Source organism: Boleophthalmus pectinirostris, unplaced genomic scaffold (assembly GCF_026225935.1).
Source record: "Boleophthalmus pectinirostris isolate CB_2022bp ecotype Guang Dong unplaced genomic scaffold, ASM2622593v1 HiC_scaffold_3, whole genome shotgun sequence".
Lineage (NCBI taxonomy): Eukaryota > Metazoa > Chordata > Actinopteri > Gobiiformes > Gobiidae > Boleophthalmus > Boleophthalmus pectinirostris.
In genome coordinates, this window is record NW_026571299.1 from 37,187,579 (window position 1) to 37,200,713 (window position 13,135).

Genomic DNA, 13,135 nt, shown 5'->3' on the forward strand with positions numbered 1-13,135 from the left:
TTTTAAGATTTTTTTATTTAGTAAAATCTGTATATAGTCTGTAAATTCCAATATAATGGAAATATGTAGTGAATTTGATAAATAATGAGGTAAGGTAAATCAGGGAGTAAATGAAGGGGAGTGTGAATGAACAACAGACCTTGGTGTTGTAGGTGATGAGAGCTCGGGGTATTTGCTGCTGCTGGTGCGCCTGAGGCCATGCAGTTTCAAAGCAGGTTCCTCTGTGTTTTGTGACAACATGTCCTCTCCTTTCAGAGAACCACAGTCCATGTCAGCACTCACAGCCTTGGCTTTGGCCCTCTCTTTCTCCTTCTCTCGATCTGTTTGGTTCACTGGGCCTGACATTGTGCGATTAGTAATTTTACCACTAGAACTGTTTGGTTCTTTAACCTTGGGCCCGGCGGTGCCAATGGATACGGGTTTGAGACTCAACAGACTGGGGTCAACAATACCACTGGGAGGTCGAGATGCAGGACGCCCGATGACACTGAGGGTGCTTGACTTGGCCGGGCGGGGCAAGCTGCGATACTGAATACTATTCCGGGCATTAGGCCCCAGAAAGCCCTGCTCACTGCTAGCATCAAAACTGTTTTTGCGACCTGTTGGTGCCCCTGCTGGCTTCACTGGGATGCCAGATGACTTGGGGGGCTTTCCCAGAGTGGAAGAGCCAGTTGAGATAGTGGCACCACCTGCTGTCATAACAGTGGCAGTACCAGTGGCCGTGGGTTTTTTGTAACCAAACGAGGCTCCAGCAGTGGGTTTAACTAGACCTGAAGGAGGTTTGCGGTATTCTCCATGGTGATCCTTTCCAGCATCTGACCGAGATCGCTGTAGACCAGCAGTTTTGACAGAAATCCGAGATTTGTCCTGTGGCTTTTCACTTTTAGGAGCTGCACAGACACATGGAATGACATGGCATTGATAAAAAACCTTTTTTTAAACCACTTTTATACTTTAGAGCTTCCATTGGGAGACTTTCTTGAGGTCAGTTCAGGTATCTTCACTAAATTACAACTCAGATGTTGGATAGAGTGTAGAGACAAATGGAAACTAATAAATCATATCAAACTAAATTGTTCCATCAGCACTACTATTGTTCCCTATAAACTAAAAAACTTCAGATAAAAAATAAATACTTAACTAAAACAATAATTCACTCTATATAGTAAATAAGGAAAGAGACATTATATGACCCTGACCTGAAGTCTGAATCATGGGTTTTACTACTATGAATCTACCCCATAAAATGCCTTCCAGTATTATAATTTGTAGGATCTGTGAGTAAGTGTGCAATATTCATAGAAAGAAAATAGTCTATATAGTGTATACTAAGGAAAAACAGGATCATAAGGAGTTACCTGCCACTTTGAGCATGCTCTGGGACGTGTGGGTGATAGGAGAGGTGACTCCCACAGGGGGATTTTTGCCCTTTCTGAAGCTGCCCGGCTGCCCTAAACTCTGGGGCTTCTTTGCCTCTCCTTTGCCAAAGTCTTCACTTAAACTTGGGGGCTTCTTTCTCCACTTGCTTGGTGCTTCCGACTTGAGGCTCCCGGTGTCAAAGCTGGCCCTATCCAGTTTATGGCTGGATTTGCTGTCCTCGCTGTACCACGAAAGTCCACTCTCCACCAGGAAGCGTTTCTCTGCATCAGTGCGGAGCTGAATAGAAGCAGAGCAGAGGGGCACAGTAAGGGTAAACCTCAGGCATGGCATGTGTTATCTATGGAAATGTGTGTTCACTGTTGGTGTAATCGTTTTCTTCATCTAAGTCAGATTCTTAAGGGTAGAAAGAAAGATACGCAGATATGTGCTAGACTTAAACAAAAAAAAAAACAAAACGTAGATTTAAAAAGCATGAGACAAAGGAGAAACTATTTTGGGGCATTGAAAAGATAAAATGGGGCATGCAGTATTTTGGCTCGCTGTATACTGACAGATGGTCTACTGAATGAACACCATCTTGTACAGTTTATTTCAATGAGGATAAAAAGCTTTGTTTTTCCATCCCTTTCTTTTGACATTGAGATGTTACAAAAAAGGCTATTCAAATAAAGCACTGAACAATATTCATTAGTGATGTTGTCAGATATTTAACTTCACAACAGAAATAAAATCTTAAAAAGTGGAACTGAAAATTATTTGCCAGTCAGTAATTTGGCAGATTCAGTCTTTTAAAAACTAAGTAAACTATTTGGAAGCCTATCTTTGCCACATGCTAAATTACAAGCTGTTAGCTAAATTGGCTCACCATGGCAGAGGAGCTGCGTCTGGATCCTAGGGGTGTACTTGGGAGGGAGTTGAGGGACGAGCCAGCATTGAACTCTTCTGAACTAATATTCTCCGATCCATCGCCGTCGCCATCGCTGAGGCCACTGCTGATGGAGCTGCTCTCATCCCACCTGAAACAAAATAATACAGTGAGTCTAAGCATTTAAATTAGGGCAGAAATGGGAAAAAAACTAGAGGCCATCTGTCTACAGTAAGTTGTCCTTGCAGGAGACCACATGCTCAAACAAGCAAGTAATTTGAAAATGGGTACATCTGCTTGAATGGTAATAGCAACCAGCGATGTGGTTGCTAAAGCTTCAATGGTGGACTTGTTCGACCATACAAACAGTATATACATATGTAGTGTGTAACAGAGTATAATAGTCAAACAAATATTAGTAATCGAAATCAGCACAGGAAGTGGTATCCCAGAAATGTCAGTTATTATTGTGAAGAACAGATTATACAGTGATTTGCAAAGGTTTTGAGTTTTTAGTTTTATTTCAAAAAAAAATTCTGATGCTACCCAACCCATTAATCTGGGACTGAGATCCCTTGTGAAAAGAAAAAAATAATTATAGTAAAATATAATGTACAAATATGCAAGAATACCTCAGTAAAACATCTTAGACTTCAGATGCGATCAGGTCCTTGTTGACTTAGGAGTAACAATTCCAAGGGATAAATGAAATGTGGCAGACTGCTGCTGGTAGCTTGGTATTCTCTATAAAACTTGGTAAATCAGAGTGACAGACCCATAAACCTTTGCTGACTTCTACCTCAGTCTATGAAAGTTGCAGTTAAAACCACGCTTTAGCTTTTTAACAGCTGTAGCCTGCTAACATTGCAAGACATTGGTGGGTAAAATTGATGGCACCACATTTTTAAATTCAGCACTAATGCCTTGTTAAATTTACAAGTTGTGGGGCTAGTGAATGCAAGTCCAGCTATAATTGCAGCAAGTTCCCCATCATTACTACTGGCAACCACAAGGGATAATCAAGCTCAAGCTGCTCACAAAAAACTACTGCAGAGAGAAGGTACTTAAAGCTGAGTCACTGTAAGAGCTTTTCACTTTCGGCTGCCTTCCTCCATCCAAGAGAAGCTGCTCTTTGTGGGTCTGCAGTCTGCAATTAGCAAAGGAATGGAACAAGGAAGTGCACAGAAAAACAGAGGGGGATAAAAATGTCCCATACACATTTGGAAATAGGTATAATCACATGGTTATATGGCCACAACTGTAAAACAAAGTCTTAACACTTTGCACTGAGTGTTGAAATTCTGGTGTGGATACAGTAGATCTGCTGGAGATTTATGAAGAACGAGCACAGGAAATATTTAACACGACCTAAAATAAACATGAGTTTGATGATTTAGATGTTTTGAAATACCATGTGCCGCATGAGTGCAGTATTTTTTGTGGGTTCTGTTCCCCCCAGATGTAAATGGTAAGTACACGATGTTTAAACAATGCCACCACTGTCAGCTGTGAATGACACAAATAAACTAATGTCAGTGGATTCTGGCTGTGGGTTGTAGATATTCCAAGTGTCTGCTCCCAGAGGTGCAACCCAGAAACAGAGAGTGGGAGTGTGTCAGATCACACATACTTTAGTCCAGGGTGGCAATTAGGCTTTGTGTTTTTAGTGGCTCAGCTCCAACATATCTCTTGGTTTGTGCTTTGGGGAGCTAATATTTTTTATTCCCAACATACTGAGTTAAGAATAAGGTCTGGTACTGGGCGGACAATACACAATCAACCTAAGATCGTCTTGGCAGGTGACATGCTGAAACGTGATGTAGAGCCAGACTGAAAGGAAGATAAGATCACTCTATACTGGCTAGAATGTTTGAACAACATACTACATAAGAAGTAGTGCTTAGAGAATACAGTGTATTTCCACAAAAAGGAAGAAAGTAAAACAATAATGTCTTTATTTTATTTTAAAATATATTTATGTCTAAACGATGCAAAGGTATATAGGCTTGCATTCACATTTAATATAGTGCAAGGTAAATTCAAGTGATGTCCAGACTCCATTAAGAAAAAGCATCACAATGTCATAAAACAGTAAGAACAAGTAATAGAAATAATCTAAAAGCACAAGGTCACTGACTTTACCTTGATGTAAAAAGTGCTCTTTTAGCTCTTGGTGTCGACTGCAAGGGAGACACCTTTCCGATTAAAATGCGCCCATTCATTTGTTCCGTTTCTCTAGGTTAATAGTTTTCCTGGTATTATATCCTTTGGCATTAATGCACATATCCTGAGTGAAGAAAACGACCCTTCCTCAGCTCTGGAGCAGACTGTTCTGACGCTTCAAAGGAAACAGTGACTCCCCCTCCGCAGAGAGAGAGCCGCGGGGCGACTGTGGCCAGAGGAGAGGAGAGACACTGCGCGATGCTAACCAAGGTCTATTGAAAAATTGAAAAGCGCTCGTGCACACATTCTTTTCTGTGAATTATGATTTAATTAACCTATATAATAATGAGGGGAGGCATTTTTAAAGAGCTACATAGAATCACAAATCTGATAACTCATTAAAAAAAGACATGACAAACAAGCATTTGGCCACAGGTGAGAGGCTGTACTGACTTGAAAATACTGTATGCAATTTTTCACCTAGCCTTCCTACCCATATACCCAAATTAGACAAGACTTTAAGCAATGATTGTCAGAAGTTTTGTCCAAATTTCACTTAAAAGAAAAAAAAAATGGTTTTACAACTTTCTTAAACAGTGATCCTCTAAATTTGGACATAACATAAATAACCCATACCTTTTCTGGGTTTTCTGGAAAAACTTCAGTCCACGGTTTGTCTTGAATCACAGAATTCAACCACAAATCCTTAAATGAGTTGAAGCCCTCCAGTGAGCCATGAGCAGCCTTGGAAAGTCCTGTCTCCCTCTCATTAGCAGTGGAACAGATTCTGAGATGACTTCACCAAATCTATCTACACTCAGGGCTATGGGCTATTTGGTCCACCCATGTTCACCCCTCACTTTAAAGAAAGCTTTTTTTCAATTACATTTACACTTGTCAAGCCTAATTAGATAAAAAATATACATCATTACACAGCTAAGATAAGTAAAAGACATCGAAAGAGTGATCTGTTTTGGTGAATTAAGAATGTGGTATAACTTGTGACCCAGCAGTGCAAATGTATTTCCAAATGTAATCCACAGAACTGTCAGGAAATAGCAGTCTCATGCAAGTCAGATTTAAAACAGACCACAATATCTCTGTTGATGCAATTATTTTAAGTCTTTTCCACATTAGACCTCAGCCTTTAATAGAAAAAACAGTTTATCCTAAAGAATTTTCTAAATGTATTCAAAGATGGTTTCCCTTGATGTAGTCTGCAAAAACTGACTTAGCTTCACAGTGAGATTTGAACTGGATATAACATTGTTTTGTCTCTGTCTCCTATCTCAATTTCTGCTTGCCTCTGCATGTGTGTTTGCTCTCAAGATCAACTTTTTACTTCTTTCCAAAATATATTTTGCTTACCGGTAAATTTTTTTACCCTGAAGCAATACATTTCTAGACTGTTTAGAAAATTTCACAAATAATGTTGGTCAGGTTGCCCTGTATATCTGGGAGGCCACAGCACTGCTAAACAAGCTGTCAACTTAAAAGCCTTGAACTCTTGTTTGTACTGAACAGCTGCCTCACACAGATAACCAAATGGCCTGTACAGAAACATCCTTTGCGTGTTTGTCTGTACTGAAGGTGATCCATTAATCAGATGTGAATAGATTTAGAGGGATTTACAAATATTTAAAGACGCATTCTGTGTGATTTCAAAGAAAAAGCAGATGTTTCACTTGATACGTTGTGAAAATTGGGTGAGATCAACTCTATTCATGTTTAGTTATGTTTATTATTTTATTCAAAGTTTATTAATTGGTAAAGGTTTAAACTATTATGCAAAGTATTACTATCTGAGCACATCTACAATAATAAGGAAAAAATGTATGTGCATAAACTGCTTACAAAATAATTACTTCATAATGACGTGGTGGGGTCTGTAATGCTGCTATGACAAAAGATGTCCACAAGGAGGAAGCATAACCACAGGTTATAAATAGTAAGATCCCATCTTCTAAAAGTTGGTGCTTTGAACAAAAAACCTAAATAATTAAGTACTGATTTTTTGCGTGCAAAGATTTAGGTAACAGCAAATCCAACGTAATATAAAAGTTTATGAAAAATGTCCTAGCTGTAGAACTACTAATACAATGTTCAATGATTCATTATCAGTGAAAGATTTGCAGCTGAAAAAGGCAACTGAGTCCAATTCTTCTCAGACTTTTATGCAGCCAGAGTTTATGGAGACCTCAGCAAATAGGTCTGCGCTGCCCCCTGCTGAGAGCACTACATCAGAGCAGTAAAATGGTTCAGAGATTGCATTCACCTCAAATCCACAGGGCCTTCAAACTGACTTTTTGGACTGGACAACAGACATAAATCGTCTTTCAAAACATTCCTTTTTTGGAAAGATCTCTTGTTTTAAATTAGCTAAACTGGATAACATTATTGCACAAAGGAGGAAACAAGATTTACAAATGTGCATATTCAGAGTTCCCACGATCTGCATGACACAGACTTGTTAAAATATTATTAAAAATGAATCACATCTTCTGCCTGAGGCCCAGTATTCTCCCCTCAGTATACAACTGCACACCCAGACGACCACATGCAGACATGATACAGCGATGATTCATGTCTCCCTTGGGTGCTGCTGTAATAGTGACTTACACATTGGTCTGGTGCAGCTGATGGTGAGTGGGATGGTTGGGGGGGTATTTTAGTGACCCTTAGTGGAAACAGTGAACTCCATATTGACCCCATATGTGTTTGGGCCATACACTGTGGGGGTCTGTGTATGCTATAGGTTACAGTAACACATTACGCAGCAGGTCTAAGAGAAATGGAGCCTTTTATTGTTGTTTCTTGTCAAATGTACGTAAACCACATCCCTTTCTCTTGAACCATAACACATAAAGAAGTGACCCTGTGTGGTGGGCTTGTTAAATTATAGTCACAGCAATCGAGGGTTACCACTAAAACCGGTCCTTTGATCAAAATGGGTCAAAAATATGCAAGGCTTAAACATCCAGCGGAACATTTGGTGTCGACAGAGAGGTCCAACTAATGCAGGAAAGGGAAATGAAATGCAGACAGACTCAAGCGCAGATCAAATAACTGTAGAAAAATCCCGTGCAGATTGTGTCTCTCAAAAAAGGAACAGTTTCCACTTGTAAATAGATACTTTCCTTCTCTCCAAAAGGCTGACTTTGATCTAACAGGCAACGCTTTATTGTGGTTAACATAGCTATGATGTCATAAGAGAAAGGGCAGAGGCTTATCAGTGGTTTCTTTATTGGCTTTTTCCTTCTCATCATAGCAATTCATTTAAAAATGGAGTCCTGGTATATTTTAGTTAGATTTATTTTAGATTTTACTCCAGACACAATACTCTTTGTTTATTCAGGTTTGGAACCGCATTTATCATTTTAATTTCATGGTAAATGAATGAAAATTTGCAAAATGTATAATACTTAACCGAAAGTAAGTAAAATGCTAAGTCTATGTGTGCCAAGATAAGGAAAATTTGACATGGGAAAAGCTCATTCTCTTGAACAGATTGCAGATCTTATCAAGAAAAGGAAAGCCACAATAGCAATGACCTGCTAACAGACGCCTGTAGCACACAGACACAGTTCTTGCCTGTGACACCAATTAAAACACAATCCAATTAAGCGTTTGCATGCATCCTCACACCAGCCGTGTACAAGCAGCACCATTCGTCTCTCTGTCTCTGCACACGCCCCCCTCTCTCACTCAGACGCTATCACACTGACACACAGAGCTCCCATCACTGGGTCAGTGCAAAATGGTTGCCATGGTAGCACATCCCGAGCTGCCGCATGATGCGAGGTGTGATGCTGCTGAACTAGCCTCCCCTCTCTGCTCTGCACTGCTGCCTGTAGGCTGCTATAGGGACACAAGCTGGCAGTGTCCACATCTATAGCACAAAGCAAACTAGTACAATCAATGATCGCCAGATTAGAATGGCCTTAAAACATCCATAATGACATTATAGAAAAAAAACATCAACTAATCAGTCAGTCCAATCTGGAGTGACTGCATGATTACAGCCTTAAGTACAGTATAGGGCATAAGTGCCAAACAATGTGAGGGATATGAGCAGGAAAAGCATAGAAAAAGCAAAGATTCTTCATGTGGTGAATGTGAGTAGATGAAAAGGAAGTAATCTTAACACTTAGTGTATCTGTGATGGGAAACACAATCACTTAAGTGCTGGGACTACAACGGTGAATAGTGAAGCCAGGAATCAGCAGACACTGTGGCAACTAAAAAAGACAAAAAGGTTTTTGTATAGAATGCATGATTCTGAAATCAAGTGAAAGTTTTATTTTGACCAATATTTCCAAAGCATAAAAATGCCTTAAACTAAAAACAAAAACAACACAGGATAGCCTAATTCTCTTTTAAAATAGCAACAACAAATACAGTTTAATATAATGTCAGACTGTCTGATGAATTATGGGTGGAAGTGTATGCAAACTCTGACCTTTCAAGCCAAGATTCAAAGTAGGTTAAACCATAGGCCAGTGATTGAGCCTTTGGCCTGACAGTGGAATATTACATTATTGATGAGTCCAGCTGGAGCAGTGATTACCATCAGACGAGACACATTTGGTCTCAGATAGCCAGTTGTTGTCTGTATGAGTAAAATCAATATCCATTAGTCAACACTGTGCTGCATCTACTTCAGGGCTTTATATATGGTTTAATAAAAAGAGTCACTGTGTCATATGTTACAATGTGATCTTGACATTATACAAGCAGCATTTATTGGTCTAATTGTAGAAGCTAAGATTTGAAATTGTAACACAACAAGAAAAAAGGGGTGAAAAGGAGCACAATTACACCTCCTTTAACAGCCGATTTTGAGTGGTGTTGCCATGGTTACGCACAGGGAGGTTGGTCTATTTTTGAGTGCGGGGAGCTAATGGTCCTCATTGAGCAAAGCCGAGAGCATGTGACAAGAATGTACAGTAGAAATGCAAATGTTTCACACACAGAGGAGAAAATCAGGCTGTGAGGTGTCGGTTCAAAAAGCGGATTAGCTTCTTATCAACAGGGTTTTATGTTGCTGCATTTATTTATGAGGCTGAAATGACAAATAGTAGCTAGCATTCTCTGATATTCTTGAAAAGCAAACCAGTTTCCAGAAAAGTGTGAAATGTTACAGACTTCTTGCTCTATTTTATTGTTATATAGATACAACATTTAATAACAACATCAAAATAGTCACTAAGCAAAACCAAACAATCAACAATTGTCAGTGTATTCATATGTTCAGCTCTGCCTCCTGCTGTTTCATTCAACCCTACATGAATCTTACTACAGACATCCATTTGGTACCATAAGTACTCACACTTTACTCAAAGACAGACCATCAGTCAAATCAAATTCAATCTGATCTAGTGCTATGCTATGTGGCAATTTTCAACTTTCCTTCCCAAAAAAAGAAGCCCTAATTTAGCTTTGCTCTGTAATCAGTACACAAAACCATTACAATGTTAGTCTGATTATTCTTAACCCCTCATTCCAAGGCACTTCACTGAAAATGACCCACTAATTTCCTCTTGCATCTATTTCCCTTCAACGTAAGTCCCTCATTTTGCGTCCTTAAAGTCCTCTTGGGGTAAGTAAAAACATGACCTGCACAGTTAATGCTCTTGAGGCAGAGCTTAAGTCCCAGTGCATGTGCAATTGTGATGAAGCTCCCTAACCATGCTAGAGAACTGTCCTGGATTCCTCCACTTCCTTTTGACTTACTCTGTCCGTTGTCTGTGCATGTGGGAGATGGAATTAGATCAAGACACACAAAGGACTAGAGAGAAAGCAACTGAATAAAGATAAGAGACAAATGCATCTACTTCAATAGTTTATTTTAGTGAAAAGATAAGAATATATGGTAGATGTAATGAATTTCCCTTAAATTGTATTTGGACAAGAGGAATGCAGAGGATATCTGTTTGGCAGGTATGTTTTAGACAAGCTTATACAACTCAACTATCACCCAGAAGTTACATTTAGATTCCTACAGAATCTCTCATAAGTCAAAGCATATGGTATCTGAGATTTATAAAGTATGCTTTGATCTAAGCTAAAAGTATCTTTGCAGATACTAAATTCTTGGTTAGTAGACAGCGCTTGGTTTGTAGATGCCGTCTACACTGCTCTTTCTAAGCAAATAATTTCATAATGAAAAAAATAATATAATCCCTAGGCTCTAAAAATGCTTACGTTTTAGCTATTGTAAAAATAATCAATGCTCTTAGGCACTGTGAATAACACTGATCAAAGCAGCCTCTGCCTAGAAGCAAAGCCAAAGACCCTACTATTGATTGTTGTGACTTAAATACAATGCTCTGACAAACCTGACCCCTTAAAAGTCAAAAGGTGGAGGCTGAAAGGACAAACCAGCAGCAGCAGCAGCCGCAGTTGTCATGGCAACACCAGATGCTGCATTTCATGTTTCATTTTCTCTCATCTTTTGTGTGGTTTGCTCTTACCCATTAGCCAGATTGTCGTCGTCATCGTCAGGCAGGCTCTTCCCCAGAAGGTCACTGTCGCTCAGGTACCCAGACTTCAGGTCGGGGTCGTCCACATCCAGACCCTCAATGAGCTCGATGCGTGACGTGCTGTTGAGGCGCCCAGTGCAGCGGGCAGGCATAGTGTGGGCAGTGTACTGAGAGCTGCCCTTACTGCCCTGGAACCCCCCTCCTGTGGAAGAGGGAGCATCCCCAGCCTGAAGTCGAGGGCTGGACTGACCATGGCGCCACGACAGAGGCGAGGAGCGGTTGGACAAGCTGGATAGACTGCGAGCGTTGGTCTCGTCACTGTCATAGCCAACATTACTGCTGTCCACACAACTAAAAAGAACAGATAGAACGAAAGGGAAACACTGAAAACTCAGAGTGATGCTTTTTCTGTATCTTAGAGCTTTTAAAACGAAACCAAAAAGGACATTGAGTCACCATTGACCTACATGCAGCAGCTATGTTGCAAAGTCTTCTGGGACTAAAGAAAAGCTGTGACTTTGAGCAAATAATAATAGGAGCCATTTAAAGATAGTTAACCTATTATAATCTGAGGGCAATGTACAAACTCTTTACTATTTACTGCATTCTAGCCCACAAATGTTAAATGCTTTTTATTAGTAGTGAAAGAGGATACATTCAAAATGTATGTCCTTCAGTGTGCCTGCAGATTTACAGAAATAAAATTGACTTTGGTAACACATGTTGATCCACACAGTCTTTCTAATGTAATGTAATAACGATTTTTTTTTTATGTTGTTGTTGAGGAATCTGAAAAACATCAGTAATGGAGCAACATTGTAAACAGTTAAATAAATTAAAAGTAGCCTGACAAGTAGCCTGACAGTTTTGTATTTATACTGTGTAATTATATGCATTTACATGATTATAATTTTACACTTACAGATAATAAATAGGGATGTATAAATGTTCTGTTCACTGTAGTGTTAAAATATACAGAGCTCATTTATTTATTTTACTGCTCCAAGTAATGAGACACAAGTCACGCTAGTCTCAGCACGATTCAGTGATAATCTACTCTAAGTGTGAGACCAGCTGTGATGCATCAACTTTAATATCCAAATTAAATAAAGGGCCTGCCACCTCTCCTCGCTCTTTGTGCTGTGGTTGTAGCAACAAATTATTGTCTGTTTCTTTCCTGGCCATAGCCAAATAGTAAGAGATTTCTTGAATGAAGTAATGCTCATGAAAGAACAGGCTATTTAAGAAAAAAAGGAAGCCAGATGTGGACCAGGTGCCAACTCTCTGAGCAGCCAAAGAAAAATGTTAACACGTGAATGCATTTTGAATTGATTTAACACTTATTTGTTGCTTGTCGGACATAGGGGCTTTTTGACAAAGCATTATATACAATCATAATAGTACTGCCACTAAACTGTTAAAAACTTTTATAATAGAAAAAGAGTAGCCAAATGTATTACTTGCCTGTGGCTAATTTGGGACCCTCGGAGACTAGACATAGTATCTTCCAGATTCTGGCGCAGGTCAAGGACATTTTGCACAGTCCGCTTCCTCTGCGACTCAGGGTCTGTAGTTTAGTCAGAGAAAAACATGAAATACATTTAGAAAATCAAGATAAAATGTGGTTATTATGTTTTAGTTGGAAAAAGCTTGTTTCTTTACAGTTCATACATGCACAGTTTCACCCACATGCAGAAAATACTCTCAGGGTTATAAGAATGAATCAGTTCACCATCAGTGATATATGCCCTGTGACTCCCTGGACAAAAGAGACTGAAGAGCAGAAATACATTATCTTACCACTAGGTGGTTTATTGACAAGATGCAACACAATGTGTTTCTAAAAGCTAAATAAAAGTACAAGGGTGTGTCAGGACCAGTGTCAGGGCAGTCAAATCAATATTACAGCACAATTAAGAGTGTAGATAGATGGATAGTCTTGGCTCTGCTAAATAAGACAAGCCTCATTGTAAGAAAAGAGTTGCTCATAAACAAGAACAGAAAGCTATACTGTTCACTTATTTTGCAGTTTGTGGCAGTGTTTTAAGTGAATTGGTTTCAGGGGAATGAAATATTTTTTTATTTAATTTTGTAAAACAAACAGGCAACTTTAAGTTGACTGCTAAATATTACTAACTCTAGCCTTTGCTGTATCACTTCTATATGGACACCTAACATGTTGGAGTCTTTGGGATTCTATACAAAGTAAATACACATGTAAATCCCATTAGTTCACTTAAAGCAA

The 13,135-nt window shown here is 39.3% G+C and overlaps 1 protein-coding gene across 1 annotated transcript in view; it reads right to left on the reverse strand.

The window, feature by feature from the left end:
- Positions 1-13,135, reverse strand: part of nav1b (neuron navigator 1b) — a 34,767-nt gene that overhangs the window by 12,929 nt on the left and 8,703 nt on the right. Inside the window, exons 3-7 of the mRNA XM_055160893.1 lie at positions 12,355-12,457; positions 10,882-11,241; positions 2,246-2,396; positions 1,359-1,656; positions 133-890 (exon numbers count right to left, since the gene is read on the reverse strand). Coding sequence (XP_055016868.1) covers positions 133-890; positions 1,359-1,656; positions 2,246-2,396; positions 10,882-11,241; positions 12,355-12,457 — 1,670 coding nt within the window. The remainder of the gene's footprint in view (positions 1-132; positions 891-1,358; positions 1,657-2,245; positions 2,397-10,881; positions 11,242-12,354; positions 12,458-13,135) is intronic.